At 37.1% G+C, this 24,446-nt stretch overlaps 1 protein-coding gene across 1 annotated transcript in view; it reads right to left on the reverse strand.

Moving 5' to 3' along the window:
* Window positions 1-24,446, reverse strand: part of GALNT2 (polypeptide N-acetylgalactosaminyltransferase 2) — a 95,402-nt gene that overhangs the window by 11,704 nt on the left and 59,252 nt on the right. The window contains exons 4-11 of the mRNA XM_005491107.4: window positions 20,900-20,998; window positions 20,254-20,321; window positions 19,298-19,363; window positions 16,119-16,240; window positions 9,439-9,526; window positions 5,531-5,618; window positions 4,880-4,983; window positions 1,248-1,374 (exon numbers count right to left, since the gene is read on the reverse strand). Of these exons, the coding sequence (XP_005491164.1) occupies window positions 1,248-1,374; window positions 4,880-4,983; window positions 5,531-5,618; window positions 9,439-9,526; window positions 16,119-16,240; window positions 19,298-19,363; window positions 20,254-20,321; window positions 20,900-20,998 (762 nt within the window). The remainder of the gene's footprint in view (window positions 1-1,247; window positions 1,375-4,879; window positions 4,984-5,530; window positions 5,619-9,438; window positions 9,527-16,118; window positions 16,241-19,297; window positions 19,364-20,253; window positions 20,322-20,899; window positions 20,999-24,446) is intronic.

The raw sequence follows: 24,446 nt of genomic DNA on the forward strand, positions 1-24,446 counted from the left end.
ATGTTGGAACAGAGATGTGATGTACTGAGGACATTTCATTGCTAGCTTTTGTTTTCACATAAGTACTATTATTCATTTTTCACTGTAGCATAAAATGTATATGTCAAAGAATGGGAAAAAAGAAAAAAAATACTAGAGTTCCTTCTATACTGAAAAAACCAGGACAGTGACTTCATTTTAGCAGATATTCAATTCATTAAAGTCACCTTGGTGGCATAACCAGCATGGAAGGGAAGAACTACACCCTAAGGAGATTCCTCAGTATAAAGTAAATCACGAGTCCAAAAATATCAGCAGCTTAGAACATTCTTATGAATTTAAGTACATCTGCACTCTGTGTTGCTTCATGTTAAACAGAGTTTGGGCTCCACATCCCTTCAAGTGTAAATAAACAATTTTATTTCCAGCTCTTAGCCCACAGAATCTTTAGCTGAGACTTGTACTTCTCCAGCTCCCTGAGCATCAAGTTCAAGTCTCTAAACCAAAATCTACAGTGATTCTTCAGCTACAACTGATGCAGCCTTGACCAAAATGCCCTCAGTACATTTATGCCATACTTTTATCCATATTAAGTCAAAACCACTATGAACATGCGGTTCACAGCACTTTATAGAAGAGAAACTGAGGAGACAGCTCAGTATTTCAGCTACTGCTATGCATGGGTACCAACAGGAAAATTAACAGGCATATTAATCTAAGCCTTTAAAACTGCAATTTCTTAGGTCTGTAGAGAATGAATTTTTAAACATAGCACAGGAAAGGCAAATATTATAGAGAACCAAGTTACCAACAGACTGGCATAAATACTGAAATCAGTTTCCATAATATTTGTGTCTCACATGCTGATCATGTATTAATGAAAAGCAAGCAAAGCACATTCATAACTTAGCGTACTGTGGCTTTTAGTGAACAATGAAACTGTTTCTACAAAATGAAGTTTTATGACAGTTTTCAAAATAAAGCCTCCTTTAAAATCAAATACACACAATATTGATGAAATACCAAGCTAAGCATTTCCCTATTTTCCAGATTCTCAGTCTGTGTCCACTAGAAGTTTCCCTCTTGCAACTCATAGGTTCTTCTCTCAATCTACATAGCTGACTCAAAGTCATTAGTTTCTTTTTAATTAATATTTTACCATGATAGATAATATTGCAAGTTTTTCTGAAGACAAGATCCCTGAAATGGAATTGCTGCCACCTGCTGACCATCTGAGGAAACCCAAACCACTGCTATTCAGCACTCACCTTGCAAACACAGTACCACTCCCACCCGGAAACGTGTAGGGATGCTGTTTGCGGAATACGTGACCCACTCTGCTGCAAGGGATGATTTCTAGGCTCCCACCACATTGCCAAACTCTGAATGAGATCTCTGAAATAAAAACAGGAATGAAAGACCAACATCATTTACTACTGTTATTTTGCATTATATTCCCAGAGAAGGTTTTTAGTGATTGTTGTTGAGAAGATCAAGAGAGACAGTTTATTTAGTAAGTTGTAGGATAAACAAAGGCATGTATCTAAAGCATTTATGATTGTGCAAGCTCAGCAGAAATAAACATACTATCTTGGAAGCAAAATGTGTATCTTCTCTTATCTGAAGTTACCAGTGTTGCCCAAATCCGTAAATCCTCCTGCAATTTGCCAGTGACTTAGGTATATGCGCTTTATCTGAATGGCAAACAATAGTAGGCACATGTAATAAATAAATTAATGACCTAGTTTATAACAAAAATTTTCAGCTGAAAATAGAATAACTGAAGATAAGTGAAACCAAGTCAAACTAAAATAACCAATAGGTTTGAGCTGTTAACTTATTACAGCAGATAAACACTCCCAAACAGTGGATGGAATTATATCAAGTCAATGTTGACTTGAGGACAGACCAAATAAAAACATAGCTTCTGTAAATTCAAGGTTATGGACAGCACACGTCTAAGCCAAACTAATGATCTGAGACACCTAGTGATGACACAAAGGTCTGAAACTTTTCTCAACTTCAACTTCTGATGGCAGAAGTCACCTGGAGAGATAACTTTCCCACAACCACAAGTTAGAGAACTGTTATCTTCACTGCATGTCCAAAGAAAATTTAGAAAAAAATAAAAGTAAATAAAAAGAGATGCTGTGATTTCAGCTGTTGACTGAGTAAGTTAACTGCCTTTCTTCTTGATTGTCATATTCATGAATCCTAGACAGTCAACATATCTCAAGCTGTAGATAGATCATACTCCAAAAACGTGAATGACAACATTGTCTTTGACAGTATTCACATAAGACAACTAATTTTTCATTTTTGTACACCTTTCAGCACCTTAGATTGTGAAGAATCTCAAAAAAAGTGAATATGACACAAAATAGCTCAGTGGGAAACACAGCAAAGGACGAGAATACAGGGAGAAGCAAACTAATTACTACTTGCACCAACATTGCTTCCAAAGCCTGCACGGAAAAAGAACAAATATACAGCAACTAAAACTCAAAACAACCCCACAAACTCATTTAAGACATCTCTTTTGTTATACTCAAACAGTAGGAAATGTTACTACCAGAGCAAGTTCAGTGGACATAGTTTTTAAATGAAAAGGCATAAGCAGCACATCAATAATTCTTTATGAGATCAAGTTACATTTCTGTAAGAGATTTGTTCTTTTTATTAGAGTGTGTCATCAATACAGAAGACAAGAAATGTCTTACTCATTCCTTGATTTTAGAAAAACTAGTAAGAAAAGCCTAGGTTTTCAAATTAGACCCAAACCTTCTCACCGTCCACCCAGCTCTCTGGTATACTCTGATTCTCCTAAGCTAATCAAAAAGCATCATAAACATACTGAGAACTGAAGTTTCTGAGTTGGAAAAGAGATGGAACTAATCTTGATCCACTTTTTGTACAGCACACATGCATTACCAGTTACATTTAGCAGCAGTCTGAGAATGTACCTATCTTCATGGTAATTTGGGCAATTTAGAGAAAATACTGCAGGCTCATCTTAAAATTTGTCAAATTGGTACTGACATGTGAACAAAACCTCATAACAGCTGCTCTGTACATGCCTGAAGAAAAAATGCTAGCTTTTATAAATGAATATGATGTGCAGAATTATTTTGCTAGCCCATTTAGCATTTATTTGCATGTAACACCAAGCCCCTGATGTAGAGCTATACTTGAGAGTAAAGAGGCCTGACAAGTGTGCACATTGAATTTTAAACTGCACATCACAGATTTCCAGTTATCTGCTGCATGTGTCATTTATTGCCAATTAAATCATATGCCATGTGAATTTTACTCATCTTCAATTAGTCCAACAACTAGGAAGAAACCATTAGCTGCCTTCTGCCTGCTTTTCAGGCACCCCTAAGTCTCCATCTTTTTCTTCCCAAGGAGGGGGAGGAACTGAATAGAGCAGGAGCAAAATAAACATCTCTTGGCATCCTTGAGAGAGAAGCTGTTGCTTGTGCCCTTTCCTGCTATCAAGGCCTCAATTATCAAAGCATAAAAGTAGTTGCTAAGTGTTCAGAAAAAAACTCAGTAGCTCAAGAACACGCTTGTAACTAATCAAATATTTAAGTGCTCGAGTGGCAAAAGTGTTTTCAGAGTGAAAAGAGTATTGCTGCATTAAATTTATCCAACGACTTTCCAGGACATTTAAAAAATGAAAAATTACTATGTTTACATAAATAAAATTTAGCAATATACAGCCAAAATAGCAAGACAACAGAGACATGGAATGTAACTGCCCAAAATACCCGTAGGGTTTCTTTGAGTATTGCCCAGGATGGTCAGAGACAGGACTGTAGGAACGCCCCTTCCAACTTTTCAGTGTGTTACAGCAGCACTGAACATTTGGTTACCATGTCTCCACACAGCAGACATTTCCTTGTAGGCCCAGCATATGCTTAATGCATATGCGGATTTCAGTAACTCAAAATACTCGTGGGTTTTTACAAGTTCAATGTATTTCAGGATTTTGCAGCTAGCATGTGCAGCAGGGAAGCTTCTATGCTTAGAAGCATTCCTAAAATGCATACTTGGAATATCTGAGATGCATCTCTACCTCAAAAAACTAAATTAATGAAAAACTGGAATTCTTGAGGAGGTGTAAAATTCTGCTCCTTTCAAATATTTCTTGTTTTAAAACAAGTATACTGGCTGTAACTGGAGAAAACCTTTGCACAATGCTGTAATGCAAACAGCCAGAAAAACCTACTAATACCAGATTTAACCACCAGTTCAAAGGAGAATGGCTAAAGCACAGGTTCTCTCAGCCCCTCACCTCTCTTGCCTAAATCTCACTTATGTCAACATCTGAAAATACAGAAAAAATGCCTTCTCAACCATTAATATCTCATAGGGCTAAAGAAGGGGTATAAAACTACAAAATTCACTAAGTTCAGATGCCAGGCAGAATACTACTGGCAAAGTTCAGAAACAGATAATTCTTCAGTCAGCTAAATTAATTGATTTATTAAGGTGTATCTAATAACATTAAATTCATTCTCCTGCATTCCACTTTTCATGATTAAATTAAGCAACATCTTAAAAATGTGCCTTCAACTGTCAGCATTTAAACATTATTATACTTAATTGCCAATCTACAGCCTGTATTTTTTACTAACCAACTTACATTACAAAAAAAGTAACTGCTCAGTGAGCTAATACTTTTATTCCCTCATATTTAGCATATAATTTTTCATTTGTTATAATTCTTTCATTGAAATAAATGTTTTGGATTTTGCCAATAAAGTGTATGAAATTTAAATGCTGGTTTTTAATCCTCTTTGCACAAAATCAGGAAAACCATGAGTCCTTGACAATAAAGGAAATTATGAAACCTGCTTTCATTCAAGGTTGATCAGAAGGGAAATAATACACATACCTAGGTTTTCTCCACCCCAAACATCCATCATCATGTCATACTTTCCTAGTTCTTCAAAATAGGATTTGTCCATCACAAATAATCCACCAGCTATCATGGGTGTCCTAAAGAAAAAAGAAAAAAACAAATTAGTTACAGAACCATGAACATGGGGATAACTATTGTTTGTACATCAAGATTAATAGTTTCTTGAAAAAACTGGCAATGTTTTTGAATGAAACTTATTTTGCATCTATCAATTCAAATGTTGTTTCCACACATTCCAATGGGACATTTCTATGGCCATTACCACCTTCTGAGGTAGCTTCCAAATTTCCTCTTGGCTCACAAGTCACTTACTTCAAGGATGGCAATTTGTGCCAGCAAAATACATTAAAATTGATGCTGTATTTACAGCTCTCAAAACATACCGACTTTAAACAGAGTGACATCTACTTTTTCTTAAGGATAAACAATTAACTAGTGTGTTTTAAGCAATTTTTAAAATACCATTTATTTCTGAGAATCTCATAATGCTCCATATAAATGAATGAAATTTCATTTTTTATCTAAGATATAGTGAAGATATTCTTTCAGACTCAAAGAAGATGATTTCTAACTCTCCTTAATTGCAAACTACAATCTATTTGAGAAATGGTGGTACAGACATACTTTATGGGAGCAACTGGATTTCCTTGTCGTGCTCTTCTTTGCTCTGGTGTCATGTAATCCCACTTGAATACAAGATTCCAGTCAAAACCTTCAAGAAGAAAAGTAAGATGTTAAAATTACTGTCGTCATCATTCAACTTGTAGTAACAATGTTCATTAAAAACACCAGGAACTGTAATTAAAATGAGAATCTTAAACATGTGCAAAATCCTGGGTAGAAAACAAATAAGGAGTCTGGATGAAAGGTAAAGAAAAAAGAGTAAATCTCAAGCACCAAATAACTTCGGATCTCTTGTCTTCAACTATTTCACAAAGTGGGAAACCCAAGTGGCTTCCTTACTTCAAATAGAAAAGATCATACGATGATCTTCCAGCCATTACAAATGCTCCCAACAATCTTTACTGAATAACTGCATTTCCACTCTTCAGCAGTGATCTCATATTTACATTAACACAGGCTTTATGCAGTACTCTTGAAGGTAACTCTAACAGCAAGAGCTCTCCATCATGAAGGTCACAACAAATTATGCAGGTTCCACCTATCTTGTCAATATTCATTTAACTTCATACTTTAAAAACGTTGTGTTTTTAAATGCACCATTGTTTAAACCTGAGGCAAGTGCACTAGAGCACCAAAATCTTACTTTCCTTATGCATATACATGTAAGTGTGAACACACAGTAACAACTGGTCTGGGCCTGTCGTGAGTTAAGCACAGAAGCACAAAGATCACCAGAACAGACAAGATCAAGAGGTCACCTATAGCAGCTTTCTACATTAGAGCCATTAAATTACCTCTTTTAGGCAATGATACAGAGCTCACACAGGACAAACTTCTTATAGGAAACACTTTCAGAACAGTTTTTGTGCTGGGTTATGCTCATAATAATGAATATCTATTTTTAAAACTACACAAGACCCATAGCCCTCTCCCAGTACACCTAGCAAATCAGCCTTGTACAATCTGCCTGCTGCCAAACACATTTAGATCCTATGAGGTCATGTAACGAATGATTTCCAGATTTCTGGTGCACAGATGTCAATAGTTTTCATTCTCCAGTATAAAGATAAAGCAATTGCTTTGTGGGGAGGTGGAGGAAAATAGCTAATGTAAACAGGCAACAATTACAGCCTACAAACTGCCTCTCTGCATCCATAAAGGTGCATAGCAGTGACTGATGTAGGAAGTTAAAAACTCTGCAGTTTTCACTTTAACTCATGAGATAGTTATCACACACAATACAGAAATTACCCTGAACAGTCTTTACAGCATGCATGGCAGCTCCTTCTTTCCATGTCTGAGTATTTCATGAAGCATTGCACTGTAAAAATGAAAGACTGTCAAACTACTCTAAAACTCCAAGTAGCAAAACTGAAAAATGGCTCCAACTCACAGCACTGCAAAGCCTCCAGCATGAAGAGTAAAATGAGTTCCAATAATTCCATGCAGTTAAAAAGCCACATTTCATCCTAGATAGCCAGCAAAATTGCTTGCATCTGGAAGAAGCTGAAAAACGCTGTGTTCTGCACCAGCAGCAGAGACACAGTTACTGCGTACTCCAGTGAACACAAGGGGTCTCTTTTGGAACACAGCACTCTCACAAACTGAACAAGTGCATAAAGCCTCTACCCATTCAAAACTGCCTTTCCATCTCCATCTTCACAGACTCTGGGAAAAATCTGCACTCAATGAGATAGTATCAGTAACTCTGTAAAAGGAGTATTTTTAAACACAGTGCATATCCAGTATGAAACTCTATCCAGTGTAAACTGCATCACAGGCATGCTCTAAATTATTAGCTCTCAGTTAACTACAGCTTATTCCAGTAATTGTGGTGTTTCTCAGGGTGGCATAAACAGTTCCAGAAATCCCCCTCAAAAAAAAAAAAAAAAAAACCAAACCAAACCAAAACAAAAAAACCAAACAAAAAAACCCCAACCAAATAAAGAACCTGTAACATTAAATGAATGGATTTAGTTTTGGCCAGACTTGGGAATTACTTCAGACTTGTCCACTTAGAAAAAAAGTGTGTACCATTTGCTAGGTTGCTTGTCTTGGGTGATTAAGTCCTTTCAAGACAGACCAGGCACAAATGCTGTCCCAGCTGTTTCAACTCTCCATGCTTCAGCCACACAGACACTGTACCTAAGGTCGAAAGCATAGTTCGGTTTCCATGTTTAGACTTGGCCCCAGTGAAAGTGTCCTGCGGTGCCAAATGCTGTAGTGCCTCTAACATGGCAATCTGTCTTTCGGGAACTGACAAATATATTATTGATATTTTAACTGACCCTCAAATAGCTTGGCACACTAGTAGGTGCAAAATTTCCATGAAGGTCAAAAAAGACAGTTTCTCACTCCTCAATCAGAAGTACGTAGGATTCATGCACCTTAAAAAATTAAAAACCCAACCTCTTTCCGTGTACAAAAGGGAAAAATTAGTACTAAAAAATAATAGACAAATGAACAAATTAGGTAACGTAGATTAAAAGATAAAGCATGAAGGGCAGTAGTAAGTGAAACGAAGGGCAGTAGTAAGTGAAACAATCTCCCAATCCTCTCCCACTTAACTTGGGAAGAATTTAGCATGAACCCAGCAGCAACCTGATCTAAGGCTTCAAAGAAAGAATTCCTCCTGCTCCTGCAGATAACAATAGCTACACAATGGTATAGATATTTCTGTAGTTAATATTTAATGAATAGATTGGGTAAGGGCCTTAAGGTTTAATAATGCTGGCACATACAACAGCACAGAACTGTACATTAGCACACTGTGAATATATGCACCATAGGTGTCATTTCAAAACATTAATTAAAAGGACATAGAACCTCTCCCCTCCAGATCGCTGGAGCATATGCAACATTATGCAAATACTGCTTTTGTTTTAGTTCACTGCAAAAACTTGGTGACCAGTCAGAGACTAGAATCTAAAAGGATAGACTGGAAACTGGTTTTTCCTTCCTCACCTCAGGAAATCCATTCAGAAAAAGATAGGCCACTCTGAGAACAGCACTCTAATTTTTATATTGTGGCTCATTGTACACCTTTTATGCAGACAGTTGCGTTTCCAGGGTTGTAGGAACAATTATTTACAAATAATAGTTGAAAAAAGGAGGTAAGTGGGTAGAGGAAAACTATTTTAAATATTAGATTCTTGTTAGCACTCAAAGAAGTTTTAAAAATTTGTAGTAAGTAAGGAGTTTAGCATGTAGTTGTCCTCTCCCTCTTTGAGAGAGAAGATAAGAATTTTTTTTTTATTCTTGTTTAGGGCTTCAAAAGCCTTCTTGCTATTTGCTGTCAATACTTTACACTACCTAGACATATTGAAATTGTAGTACTTCTCAGTTTAACTGGGGATATTTTCAATGGCAAAGGTATAAATACTACAAATTTTCATGGTCACATGTGAGTGTTTTCACAATTACAGATCATGGCTAACAAACATTTACTTTTTTAAACACATTCCAAAGCCTTCTGCTTATTCAGAAGAGTTTAATTTTTTAAGCAAACCAGCATCTTGAAAAAAACCTCATAGACACTGCATTGTTGATGGGCTTCTAAACTAGTGAGCAATTAAAGCCTGTGTTATCTAAAAAGAGAACCATAAGCTCTGGCTATTAGCTTTTTCTGACACATTTACACAACCCTACAAACCTTGGAGCAAGTCTTGCATATTGGTAAAAGGCAGCATAAACTTATAAGAATTAGTATAATAAAGATGAACTTTTAAAGCAGAGAACAGTAAGGCCAATTAAAATCCAAGGCAAGAAGTAAGTGACCTATGGAACTTGAAACTAGATCTAGGAAAGGGAAGAACAGTATGTTAATTGCCCATTCCACAACTGCAGTGATTATGAGCTTTGATTCTTGATGGGTTTTTTAAAGTCTGTATTCCAGTACAGGTACATACCGCCTTTTAAATCAGCTGACGCCCCCACGTACTGGAAGTTGTCCATATTAATTACATCAATAATAGGAGACACAACTCTGGTCTTGTCCTAAAATAAATGTTAGAAAGTAATATTGAAATAATGAAATCAATATATAAAGATTCAGGCAGGATGTGATGTTAAACAGTTCAGCAGGATTTCATTAGCATGTCTTCCCAGCTCTCCCCCTACTTCCAAAGGGCCCGTGCTGTGAATAGCACTGCTCAGCACTGCTCCAGAGAGCAGAAACCATGGCACAGGGTATGACTGGAAATCCTCTTGCTATTCTAGGCAACTTTTATTCAGTAATCCCCCTCTTCTGACTTCCTCTTGAAGAAGGCAGCAAACCTGTGGTTCTAAAGGCAGTCAAGCAAACAGTCCTTCCATTCTCTTTTAAACCCAATGCAAAGAAAAGCATCCAGACAATTCATATTTTTCACAACAAGTCTCCAGCTATGCAGTGGACTACAGTCTAATTATTGCAACCTTTAAGGGACACTTAGGCCTTTCTGCAATCAGAAAGGTCTTAGGTTAATGCCAATCCATTTCACACCTGGAGAATCACACTTCAATAACAGATACTCAGATAGGAAAGGGAACATAAAAAACACCTCAGACTCATGGATACTATTAGTCTCCAGCAGTTAAGATTGCAGTGGTACAGATAACCACAGTCCTTTATCCAAGCATGGTCTTGTATGCTATTCTGAGCAATGTTAATTATTTTAACTGATGTTTTTGCCAAAATAGTTTAAGAACAAAATCTTTCCAACAACTCCATGTGTATTACCGAGCAGAATCACAAGACCTCCGTGTTCTAAAATAAGACTCATCTAATGTTAGAAATGCAGTATCATGGTCAAGCCAGTTTGTCTCCATGAGTTATTGCTTGAATTCAAAATAAAAGTTTGGAGCTGCACAATTTAACATCATCCAGAGAACAGATAACTTCAGAACAGTGTATCATCAAATCTGTGAATATAAAAAATGTTTTGAACAAAACAGGAGATATTTTGGTAACTCCTATTATAGAGAAACTGTTCTCATGGTTAAAACAAATACAACCTAAACATCGCAATTTTAGGAATTTATTTTATAAGTATGTCTTGAAACAACACCACATATATTCTAAACAATGGTTCAAGCATGTATCCCCCTTAGTAATCAGTATTATGCAGAACAGACTAGAACCAAATTAGTATGAGGTTGAGGTCATAAGAAAAGACATAAAAGCAACTTTGACAAATGCTTTGCTTGGTCCAATAAGAACCTTTAACACCCATTTTCTTTTTATTGAACCTTAACTATTCAATCTCTGCTGATTTTAAATCAGCCCTAATTATATAAGTGGCATCTACCAGGTCATTCTGCCTGAGTGAGCAAAAGTCATGAATTTCTGTATCATCCAAAAGAAGAATTCAAGCAAGCCCAAGAGAATTCAAGCTGAAGACTAAGTGAAAAGCTGAAGACACATTGCTTTTTCCATTTCCTTTACTATCACTGCAGCTATGCCAACAAGGCTTAAAATTTGCTTTCATGAGAAATGTAATAGAACATCTAATCTGCTCTCCTACTGAGAATTAATTCGTTTGGTCTAAAGCAAACTAGAAATACAAACAAAAAAAGCCAACCTGCCATATTCCCCCATGGATCACATCTTTAGCTCCTGTTTCTCCTAGTGATAGCCTCAAGCCCATGTTTGCAATGGCAAGCAAGGCACAGTTTCGCTAACTGTGTGGTACTTGGGAGGGAATTACAATTTACTGCACCTTCCCTGCAAAGTCCTGTGTGCGTGTGTGTGTGTGTGTGTGTGTACACCTTCTTACATCACTGAAATGATGCCCATGCCCTTATTTTAGGCATTCTATATGTAGTGATAGAATTAGGAAACTCCCTTAAATAAAGACTGATGAGGCAGAAGATATTGACCTGTCCAGTTATTCACAGTTTACCTATGAGCATAAAATACAAAAATGAAAACATCCTTCCTTTCTTTCTCATTTATTCCTTCGCTGAAATTGAGACAGATTATACATCTATGCCCCTCTCAAAGTATTTTTGAAGAAGATTTGTTTTTCAAATAGTTCTACTTGATCAGGTTGAACCTTGTGGTAAAAGCTGCCCAAGTTATCAGGTGCCACATTAGGCAGAGCTTCATTTAGGCTTCAGCTTATCTCCACCAAGCTGCATAAGCAGGTAGCATGTTGTCTTTATACACCCGAGCTTTTACCACTGGCCTGATTATTTCTATCAATATCAGTGCAACACCACACTAACACCACTTGCTACACCTAACATATTTAAACAACTCCCAGTTGTTTCTCTGACAGCCAAATACCCAGGCCATGTGCATTCAGTCTTGATGTATAACCCTCACATTGTTGGCTTGGGGATGTGCTGCCCTTTGGTGACTTGAAATTACAGGATTTGCTCAGTAGCAAAGCAGAAAAAAGCTCTGTACATTCTTAAGGTGATGCTTTGCAGAGCATTAGAAAGTTGTTAATGCAGACACTGCTAAAAGAGAACTTGTGGCTTTCCAAATTACAGAGTTCACTCATTTAAAAGAGTAAAAAGCAGCTGGTTCCCTTAATCATACCATGCATAAATAAGTACCTTGCTTTAAGATAATTTAATGTAGAAAATCTTTTGCCCTCTAATGGAAGGTGTAACTGGAGAGCCATGTACTTCTTGGTGAACATAATGAAAAGAAATAGCCTGCAAACACTGCAAGTCTCTAGCACCTGAAAATTTGTAGCAAACCACATAATCTTGACAATTTATGGAAGTTACAAATACTCTAGAGAATTAGGCTTTATATATTGTTCTTATAAACCATGAGAAATTATCCTCGAGATTCTGCATTCATTGCTTCCCCCTTCTAAAAGTCTAAAGACACTTGAAAGATTAAACTTCACAACACTCTTAAGAGAAAATATAAATATTTTCCTTTTAGCATCAGTTAAAAGTGGTCTTACTCAAAGTCAAAAAATTTGAGACAGACATGAAAAAGCAAACCACATCTCACTTCTTAATTTTAGTCTTTTTTTTTAAGATCATCTCTGTTTAAATATACCTTCCTAAATGTGACAGAGGATTTACTGCTATGCTATGAAAACAGATTAGTTCAGTTCTGCACCAGAATCTTTCAATTTATGTTTCTCACACAGTTGCTGAATTCTAAGAACAGAATGTCAAAGTGTTCAGAAATTTGAAAAGGAAAAAGTCAAGTAGATGAGTGCCCATGAAATTGCTAGTAGTTATAGATGTTTTCAGAACTGTGTATACTTATTACTATGCTGACATTTTTGAGGAATCAAAGGGTTAACCTCCACTGTCTCCTCATTTAATCACACACGAAAAATCTAGAGGGCATAAAAGGTAGCCTTAAGAATCAAGCAGAAAACCACTCTCCAGGAAGCAGCAAAAGGTACACCAGCTCCAGGTTACATGAGTATCTGTACACATTCTGAACTCTAAAGTGGTCACCTTGTGTGTATGCTGCTTCTGCACTGAGCTTGTGCTCAAATTGCTGTAGAAAAGTCCCTAGCAGAGTCAGACCCCCTCCAGAAATGCTAAGCAAACATGGCTCTTGAAAAACGGAAGATATTCTAAAAAGGAATCCATCTTAAAGAAGAAAACTCTGGGATGGATCATGTTTCAATTCAGGAGGAAAGTTTGATATCTCAGGTGTCAGAGGCAGAGCTTTCTAAAGTGGTTATAGCACAGCAGATAGAGTTCTGCAGAACTGACTTGATTCAGACTGTTTCTTGGAAGCTGTAAATTCTTATATTGTAACACAAACTATTACTCTCCTAACACTCCAACAGAAATAAATGCCAAGTGGGCAATTCTGGAGCAGAAAGAAAAAGAAGAACAAAACACACTTTCCACCAGATATACAATAGAAGCAGCTGCCTATCAGAAAACAGTATTCATGAACAGCAGCCCTGACCTGAAAAAAGTTACCAGTGACCAGAAAAGAGTTCATGTCTATTCAGCTTCTTGTCACTGAGATTATCAAAAAAGGGTGCCAATTAACATCAACTAACATACTGTCTGCCCTGTGAGCTGAATTAATCCATTTAAAATAACAAAGAGCTATCATATACAATATATAAACACTAACCCGGCCTTAATTATTTGAACAACCAGAAAACTTAAAAGCTGCTTTTTCAATCCCCATAGCTGTTGGCTGGGAATCTTTGCAGATGACAGTTAAATGGAATTCTATAGCCATTATTTATTTAACAGTACATCAATCTTTTAAGACTAAGAAAAATATATTCATACAGCTGAAAACTATTCAGTGGTACACAATTAGTGTGTACTATGGTGACAGAAGCAGCGAGTTTTGAAGGATCTAATAATTCACATGCCACTAAAATGTAGCTGCTGCAAGAAGCAAAATATGCACCAGCTTCTCCAGCCTAATACACCCCATTCAAGGCTGGATCTTCACAAAATTGCCAGCAATTTAGTAAGAGGTTTTACATTCTGTTACAATGAAAAGGTAACACTTTCAAATTCCATATCAGTTTCAGAAAGATAAATGAGTATGACCTGCAAAAAGTCATACAGAAGAGAAATGTGAAAAATACCAAGTAACTGTCTTACCAAATGCAGGGTTTTGCTGACCAAAACAACCACTTCACTTCTTATTTCTTGAATAAATAGATGCTTCAAGTAGTTTACACAAAAGGCCTGAAAACAGTTCCCATGTCCTAGAATTCATTAGTGCTTTAGCTGCAAGCATTCTCCACTTCTTTTAGAGATATATTTTATGCCTTCATGTTTATTTTCCTAGTTAATTAGAGAGAAATTCCCCCAACCTTTCCGAAGCTGCAACACTTTAGATAGGTTAAAAAAACCAGGAGGAAGTGCTATGGTAGCCATGCTCAAGGGCTTTTTAGGCTCTAGGTACCTTAACAGTGTCCAGGTTTGAGCTGATTAGTTGTTTTACTCCAAAACAGGCTAACTGCTAATGTGTCTTGGGCAGCTTGCAGTATTTCTGGAACACCTGGCAAATATAACAGGCTATTGCCAATTTTATGAGGTTCAACAAGGCCAAGTGCCAGGTTCTGCACTCAGGTCACAATTTCATGCAATACTACAGGACTGGGGATGCTGATTGACAGCAGTTGAACATGACCCAGCTGTGCCCAGGTGGCCAAGAAGGTCAATGGCATCCTGGCCTGGATCAGCAACTGTGTGGCCAGCAGGAGCAGGGCAGTGATCATCCCTTTGTATTCAGCACCACTGGGACCACCCCAATCCAGTATCCTTTTCTGGGCTCCTCACTCCAAGATATTGAGGTGCTGGAGTATGTCCAGAGAAGAGTAATGGGGAGCTATGAAGGAACACAAGCCTTTTGAGGAGGAGCTGAGGGTGTTTAGCCTGGAGAAAGGAGTCTCAGGGGAGAGTTCATGACTGTACAACTACCTCACAGAAGTTTGCAGTAAGGTGGGGATCAGTCTCTTCTTAGTAGTAACAAGCACAGGAAACACGAAATCGTCTCTTACATCACAGAGGTTTGGATTGTGTATTAGGAAAAATTTCTTCACTGAAAGAGTGGTCAAGCATTAGAACAGACTGCCCAGGGAAGCAGAGCAGTCATCATCCCTGGAGGCATTTATTTAGGAGATGTGTAGATGTGGCACTTCAGGGACATGGCTTAATATTGGGCTTGGCAGGTGCTTGGGTAACAGCCAGACTCAATGATCTTAAGTGTAATTTCCAACCTATATGATTTGATGATTCTAAAAGCATTACAGAACCAAACAGAAAAAAGGAAATCAGTAATCAGTTGACAGCTTCTTCATTGGCATACTGAGTATACAGGGTTCACTTCCTTCTCTCTCCCCGTTTCTGTTTTTGGGGAATGCAAAGGAAAGCATAAGGTGGATAAGTAAAGAACTGGGCATTAACCAAACAGAGTAGCTTAGCAAAGCCATTTTGATCAAAAGCATTTTGGAACCAAACCCTTCCTGGAAGACTAGCTTTCCAGAAAGGGAATGCAATTAAGAAAGAATAAAAACCCTGTTGTCTTGAGTGTTTCTTAGTGCTTTTTTGGAATTACACTTCATTCAACTTCCACTACAACTGAGTTCTTCCAGAGCAAGTTAACAAGTATAACCAACCCCTGGAGAAAATAGTATAGTTTCTCTCTCAATCCTCTCAATTGCTTTTCCAGGACACAGACTTAGCATCATTTTCATAGACACTGCGAGTCTCTAGTTCCTGCTAGTTTCCACAAGAATTTTGGTTTGACAAGTCATCCTCTCTCCTATTATCACACTGAATTTTAATGAGGCATAAAGATTCAGGTAAATTGAATCACATCAAGATGATACTGGTAGAGGAGAATCACACTTTGCTCTAAAGATTTTCAGCTTACTGAGGCAGTCCCTAAAGAACCAAGGAAGCATATATTTGAATTACTTGCAAAGATAGTAATAAATATTCAGATTTTATGTTCCTGTGTTCACAGATTAAATGAACAAAAATATGTTTTAATCACAGAACACTCCAATCATCTCCATCATCTTAAATCAGGAAAAAAGCTTCCTTAGGAAAATGAATAAAATTAATCTAGTATAAACCAGATGGCTTTAAAATTTAAAAGCTGCTTCTTCAGGAAATTACTTTACAACTCTTTACTAACCTCAGCTACTCTTTCCAAAAGTGGTTCCAGCCAGTGTTCATTGCACTCACAGTGACTATCCAGGAAGGTCAACACTTTGGCTTGTGCTGCATCTGCCCCTCTGACACGGGAGCGCATTAGGCCTGAGAAGTAAAGACAGAAAATTTTAAGTACTTCCTGGGGAAAACAATCAACTGTAGTGAGAAACTATTGCATTCTAAGTTAGTAATTAATTAAATTACTCAGACAGGGCAAATACACAAGCTCCATTATCAAAACCAGATGCACATTAAGAATTCAGTGAAATGACTTCACACCAAACAGCCTGCAAGTGCCCAGCCTACTGCACTCCACAGGTTTCCATCTGATTTAAGCAGAAGAAGAAAAGTACCTTTTCAAAACAAGTGATACATGAATACAGATGGATCTGTATTACTCTAAGTGGTATTTACACCAATAGATCTTAAGATTGGACCTGAAAACAAGTATGCCTCTTTAAGTTCTACTATGCAACTTTCTACTATGCAACTAAGGAAAGCACCATAATTAACTTACCCTCCGCACCTTTTTGCCACCCCTCATCTTAGTACTTACCAGAGTCTGTACAGTCTTCTATGAATTTCTTCAAGAAATAACCATGCTTCATTAATTCCCATTGGAGAACCCTACCCAACCCATTTGTCTTTCCTCTACATGGATAGAATGGCTGTGCCTACAGCCATTCTCTTGTTTTGCAGTTTGTTTGGGGTTTGTCTGTTCTGAATAGGTATCTTTAGGCAGAAACTTCTGGCAAAACCCAAAGGTTCTCCTCTATGTCTCGATTACACAGATACCCTCACTGATTTACTCTGCTCCTTTTCTTTACTATCTGTTCACTGGATGACTCCACCAATCCTTAAAGCCCCTTACTATATATATATACACACATAGCAAGCTTCCTCCCATTTCTTGCAAATTTCCTCCCTACTTTTTTCTACTACTACTCAAAAAATCATTGATTTCTTTTTGTTATGTGAGACCAAAGCCAAGGATGATTTGTTTTGGTTTTATTTTCTTTTTTAAATTTTTTTTTCTTTCTTGATTGTTTCCCACTAAATCTGTCCTGGTTTGTTTGGGCATTTCCCCCCCTCCCCAGCAGAAATACTGTAAAAGAATCAAGCCTGTTACTTGCTCCTCCCTTTACAAAATAAACACACAAAACATGACTATGCCAAGAGAACACAAGATGCTTATGAGGAAAAGCTTGTTTGCTCTGACCAACATTCAATATCAGCTCCATCAAGACCATTTTCCTATCTCTTATTTCAAGTGTGAGCACAGTTCCAGATACATGCTGTGCCATGGCTCTCCAACATTTGATATTTTATCTGTGGCACAGTGACACCTAACTGTACCTCACAGATTTAATGCTGGTGCCTTAATTTCAGTCTTTGAATCTATTCTGTTCAGTTTTTCCACATCAAACCATTCCTCAAGCACTATCACTATACTTTCTCTAACTTCTCAAATTCCACCCCCCAGAGCTTATTAATTCTAAATAATATTGTTGAAGAGCCATCTTTAGTTCTTTAGAAAACACACAACAGCGTTTTTAATTTCAGAGTTTAAAAAAATGGACATAAGCACTTTGGTCATTGAGTCCTCCACAATCACATTCAGGCTTATAATGAATAGAGCTGAAAAGGTTCCACTGAACATTTATTCTGTAGACTACCACACCCTCAAACACATCTGTTCCCATAACAAATTCTGGTACTAGAGATGAGATTAATAGCCACTAATATTTATTTCTGAAAGAAAGGCAGTTACTGTCACCCCTATCACTGACACCATCTCTTCACCTCAACGTTTGCTTTAAAACACACTGCTTTCCTCTATTGTTGATACTGCTGAGCTACTCTTATCACCCTACACAGTGCTTAATTTCAGCAATTCTCTTAAATTTTCATTTGTATGTGTAATATTTAATCTCACAAAGATACAAACGAATACTCTGTCTTCTTTCTGCAAACATTTGTGCTCTTCTGACCTAATAGATTTGTCAAATTACATTTAATTTTCAGATATAGGGATGCACATTCCTAAGCATGTATTTGTATATGCATTGCAAATTAATATTTAAAATTACTAAAAGAAACAAACATCAAAAATGTGCTTCTTCATTCTGTTTTTTCTTCACTGCTACCTCCATCTTCAAGTGATACACTGAAAAATGACATTATCTTACTCAGAACCTGGCAACCATGGCAAGTCATAAAAGACTTGCTTTCCTAATAAGCCTTCATTCACAAGTATATTCCAAACAGAATATTTAAACACTAAGAACCCATCAGTTATCGCACTAACTTTAATTATGGGACAACACATATTTTGTGCATGTAGTTTCCAGTTCCTGACAATCTAATAATTCCAGCTCTTCCCCAGGCCAGGTCACCAGTCTAGAAGATGCAGGTTACAAAAATTAGCAAGCACATATGTGCTAATTCAGTCAGCTATTTCAACTGTCAAATCTCAGTTATTATTTCAAACAGCTGTAGATAACAGTTGCCTGCATCTAATACTTTAAACTCCACCGTCAGTGAACTGCTGACTGAAGGACTCAGTGCTGTGACACCACAACTTGAAAAGAAGCAATGTAGAAGGAAACACAAATGTAAGACAAATTTGTTACAGGGCAAACTGGCTTCAGAAAAGCCAGCATACTTGGTCCCAGCCCTCCTGGCTCCTCAAATCCTCTAGTCAAAGTAAGTTGTTTGTCTGGCTGTCCATCAACTAAATCCATAAAATGATATCTAATAAGGGAACCAGCAAAAAAAGATGGCTATTTTTAAGCTGCATCATTTCAAACACAAATACATTTTACAGTGAGACCTTGTGTACTATGGAAGCAGCTTAACTAAGGATTCAGGGCACGAAGCGAAAGGAAAGGTTGAAGATTAAATGCGATTTCTGAAGGAAGCTCACACTGTAAAAGCCAACAATGGGCAATTGTGCACAGAACAATATGGAAACAATCACAATGACTGTTTTTACCTGCACAATTACCTCTTTTTTATTCCTTCCACTAGTAGATTTATAAAGAGAAGATCTCTCTTCCAATAAGGAAAGTAAAGCAGAATGTTCCTTTAAAAGACTTGATGAAAACTAACAGATAAGGCAGCAGTGGAATTTGTATCTTACTTGCTTAAAATTAAGCCTACCTTCTCGCCGATCATTCCGAAGAACCCGAACTTTTTCAATTTTTCCCAAGAGTGCCCCATCGTCAGCTTAAAAAAAAAAAAATAGTAAGTTTATTAATTTAAAAAATAAAGAAAAAAAATCAAGTGATGAGATCCAGTTTTGCATCCAACATTTGTATATCAGAAGAGATGCCATCTTCAAAGAAAACAAAAGTTTTGTAGGTGAAAATGTTTGTGTTCATAAATAGTTACTCATCTCACAAGAAATAAAGAAAAATTACCAGGCTAAGAAATTACTACCTTCACCATGTAACTTAAAGCTAGATGATTTTAAAGTCTTGAAATAATTTTAATTATTTTCTCTTTGCTTTCATTAGACAGTTTCTACATAACAGAGAGGAAAAACTTCCGTAAGATTAAATAAACTGCTTTGTTTGCCTATAAGAAAGCTCACTTTCTAACCAATATTAAGACAAACATGACCTAAGCTAGTATTAGTAAAAGTATTAATGCAAATATATATATTAGTTTCTTCTAAGAAATATGACTCTGAGGTCCATTTCAATTGTTTAACCTTCTGTCATGATACACTAGTACCTACAAGAAATTGACTTATTTTAGGTTCACTAAGATTTTTTCTGAGAGACTGATGGAGACAGGCATTCTTTTAAAACAGCACTACAAAAATATTTGCTGCAAACACCACGGGTTTTATTTTTATTTAAGATAACATACTATGATAAAGCTCTTTTTAAAGATACACTCTTATTATTTCCTGTTAGCTGAAGGACAAGATATACTGGAAATATTTATAGAGACTTCACATTTCCACAATGACAGATATGGAAGAGTTAAAACTTGGCCAGGTCTCTGCCAATTCTTATTCATGTGTCATATTCTCAACTGACTGACCTATCAGCATCAAGAAATCTTCCCAGAATAAGCACAGTAAGGTAGGATCCTATAAAGGTACTCACGATCATTACTGTAGTCATCCACTAGTATGATTTCCTTAATAAGATGTGATGGACTTTTTTTAAGGACACTGAAACAGACCAAAACAAAAAATCATTACAGCAGTGTTAATTTTCCAAAATAATGTCAGAAAAGCAGTTACTTAGTTAAGCTGCAGTAGAACCTAGCCCAGGATGTTACTTTCAACAACAGCTGATGGCCTATTCTTACAAAAAGCATGAAAAGAGGCACATGTATAATAATTTTGTGTGTCCTTCCTCCCTGCCTCCCTAACTCCCCCATCCCCACTATTCCAGCCCCCCAGAAATCAGTGCATTAGACAATGTCCAACAAGAAACTTTTGCAGATATCTTTGAGTCAAATATCACCTGGGAATCCATCTACCCTTACTTGTTCTTGGAACAGCCAGCCTCCAAACATCATCTGATAATCAGTCCCATACTTTCATGCATTTTAGTTAAGGTGAGCAATTTTCTTTAACATCACTACTTCAGGATGTAAGAACTGAGATCTCAATGAAATTAAAACTTACCTTTTCCTCTGCAAATAGTTCAGTATAGTTCAATAATGGGTTGTTGCTTCCCATTCTTATCACAAGCTGACAGAAATGAATGGCCTCAAAGAAAAATGGGTCTCTCTTGTGCATACCTGACAACAGTTCGAAGCAAAGCAGACCTTGCCTCGTTATGAAAGGTGATCACCACACTAGTGGCTGGCAAATCTATCCGCCACTGTTTCCGCTGGCACCTGAAAGAAGTAAAACCTTATCATTTCTACCCAACTTTTACATACCAGGCTTGGGAGACTGCCTTCATTGCAAAGTATTTATTGATTAAACTCAGACACATTGCCTAAGAAGAATGGAATAGCTTGTTCTCAAGTGAGATTACCATCAGCCTGCCTTTTGACGCTTTTGGCAGCCGTTTTAGTACACAAAAGACTAAAAAGTCAGTGGCAGATATGGGCAGGTTCAGACAAGTCACCAGACCATCATCATTGCACTATGTCAAATGTCTTTTGTGCAGCTGAGTATGAAACCAGAGCCCTTCTTTTACACTAAAAGCATTCAATACATCCAAGGCAATAAGCATATTTTCAACAAAAATGCATGGTTCACCACATGTTTCTTCTTTAGAACGGCATGTGCCCACTTCTCCCTTTATTTTTAAAGCTCCTGTAACATCCTGGCCATACTCATAGATAAAAGTAGTTTTCTATTCTAATGAGAATTTGTAAGGATCATGAATATTCAGAATGTGAAAAACAGAGCTAGCTGTGGCAATGCTGAGCCAACTAAACACAGAACTATATCCTTCCAAACCATAAAGACAATAAATATTCTATCTATGCCAACTCATTTTTCATCACCTCTAGAAACCTGAAATTAATATAATAAGCAAAAATAAGCAAACCCCAAAATGCTTCCTTCAGGACTACATACAGTTAAGCTATTTAATCAAATAAAATAAACCTAAAAAGATAATATGCTCATTGTATTAGAAACTAACAGTTCTAGAAAACAATGTATATTGATTGAGTTTATGCCAAAAGCATTACAATGTGCCAAGTCACAATACTGATTGCCATTTGTGCAGTGACACACATCAGTGATGTATTTCTTCCATGTCCTTTAATTAAAGGTAGAATTTTAACAGGCCTAGCAGTCTTCAGAAAGAATAAACCCAACTAGCATACACCTGTAGCAGGTTCAGCAATTTCAATACTTATTTCAGCAATTAAATTCCTGTACTCTGTGCAGTATTAATCAGACCAGTTTTTAAGAGAAGTCTGCCACCCACACTTCTAAAACTAGGCTTCTGCCTGTATAAAAGCCCACTCCACACCCAATTAAACATCTGCAACATGCGCCATAAACAATACAGCCTCCACCTTCTTGGGATCAGAGAGCAAGCAGTAATGCGCTTCTTCCCCTGCCCCACTCTACAAAAGCCCAACAACCTGTGGTACTTTTGATACAATGCAAGCACAGAGTCACACACATCAGTGCCTGCATGAAACAAAACATTTTCATGCTGCAGTGACCTCACTTGGCTCTGCACAAAAGCAGAGTCTATGCCAAGCCTGCAATGCTGTGTCAGATTAGTGGGGGTGTCTCTGGCTTTGTGGCGGGTGTACACGATGGCTTTGTCACTAGAGCCCTGCTTGGAACAAATAAATCTCAAATGCCTGTGCTCCTGAAAAATAAAGAGCAGCTCCTCTAGTGTGAGCTTCTGGCAATTCATCTAGACAGCTAAAAGATGTGTAATTATTATACTCAAAGTCTGTGGTGCCAAAGAAGATATTCTTTATCCTGCTCTAGCTTTCAAATTACCCACAGAGGACAGAGCTACTGTGCACACAGTTATCACACAAAGCACTTGCATTAGAATAATTAAAAAGTCACATTAAACTTATATTGATCTCTTTGCAGAAGAGAGCACTTGAGCCAGATCACATATTAGGGAGAATTACTCAAGGCAATGAAGCCTCTCAATTTTAAGAAAACTCAAGAGAAGAGCACTACTGTGTATCTCTGAGGGAGAAATAAGACTTCTAGTCATCCAAATAAAACTGGAGGAATGTTTCACCAAGTATCACTGTTTTCAGCTCTTCATAAATCCCTGCTTTAACTGACTCAGTATCAGTCTTCCTCCTACCCTGCTGTGTCAACAGGGCCACAGTTAAAATTCAAACCAAAGAAACAATGTCTTTATTTCTGGCACAAAGATTAAACTGTGTCTCCTCAAGCTGCAGCCCTTCAATTTTACACACAGAGTAAAAAAATACATTTATTTAAAACAGAACTTGAACTGAAAATTTCAATCAAGACCTTCAATGTTTAACATAGGTCAGTAAAATCAGTTAAAACATGAAAAGTACATTCCTTCCCGCAGTGATTTGGACTGGTTCATTTAATTAACAATTTTTCCCAGAACCTCTGATTTGTTTGAAACCACTTTTTGGCAGAAATATACATTTTAACCAGTGCAAGGAGAATATTAATTTCAACTGGTACTAAAGGCACAGGACAGTTTATTTCTTCTCTGCTTAAGTATAAAACTTAAGTGTGAGGTCAGAAGCTTCTAATAGGTGCCAAATGACAAAGAAAACAGTTCAGTGCAGCTATAGTACTTGACAGTAACTCCCAAAAACCATCACATTACATCAATTAGAAGATGTGATCAGAAATCACTAGTTCAAAGTATACATGGGGAATTGGTCCACAAAAACCATGGGGTATTCAATCCTTTATCCCCCTTGGGAAACTATTTTACACTGACAGAAGGACAGCTCTATGAGTTTGCTATTACAACTGTTACACCCATTTGTCACTTGCTGGACTTCCCAAATCTACCATGACATGAAAGGAAACACAGAGGTTTCTTAGAGTTGTTGTGAACATCAGCCCAAGTGGTAGTTTGTGAGCATCAGCTGGAGTGAGAATCCATGTTCCTGCTCAGAGTTCTCCCCGCTTCCTTTCTTATGTTGTATCTGCCTGTTTCTCCCTTCTTCCTTTTGCTTAAAACAAAGGCAAGCAGCTAAAATGAGTGAACCAAAAGTGTCTGGTGGAACTGCTGGCATGCTTTCACAAAAAGCACGAGGAAAACTTTTGTCTTCCTACTAGTAAAAGTTTGCATGATGTAAATACAGACTTAACAATATAGTATTAAAAAGATGCATAGTTACACTCACATCTACATATGTAATGCAGAATCCTGATAAACTGCTTTTTAAACAGTCTTAATTTCAGCAATTAAAAAACTCTGCTATGTAATTTCTTTTAAGTCAATGAGCCTCTTGGACACATCAATACAATTAAGGACAAGTTCCTTAAGAAGAAACAAAGTATTTTCTCACCCATGTTTCTTTCCTTAAAGAAGACTGCAACAGCTCCACAAGAGATCTTAATCTCAACCTAGTTGCCTTCAATTTTGTTAAATTGAAACTAACATGCTTCAAAGTGTCTTGTGCTCAGACAGTCTTCCTCCTCTGGCTATTGCTTTTGTTCTTTCCATTGCACACTTCCCAAAAAAATATTTCATGCAGCTTTTTCACCTTTTGCAGTGAAAGGTCTTCCCAAAATAGAATGAAAATTAAATGCAGCATGGCAGGGAACTCATTAAGAACAGCTTGTAAGAATGATTGCTTCAGTTTGTTTTAATGTTTGGTTCATTTTTTCTTTAAAAGATGACTA

This window comes from Zonotrichia albicollis, chromosome 3, assembly GCF_047830755.1.
Source record: "Zonotrichia albicollis isolate bZonAlb1 chromosome 3, bZonAlb1.hap1, whole genome shotgun sequence".
NCBI lineage: Eukaryota > Metazoa > Chordata > Aves > Passeriformes > Passerellidae > Zonotrichia > Zonotrichia albicollis.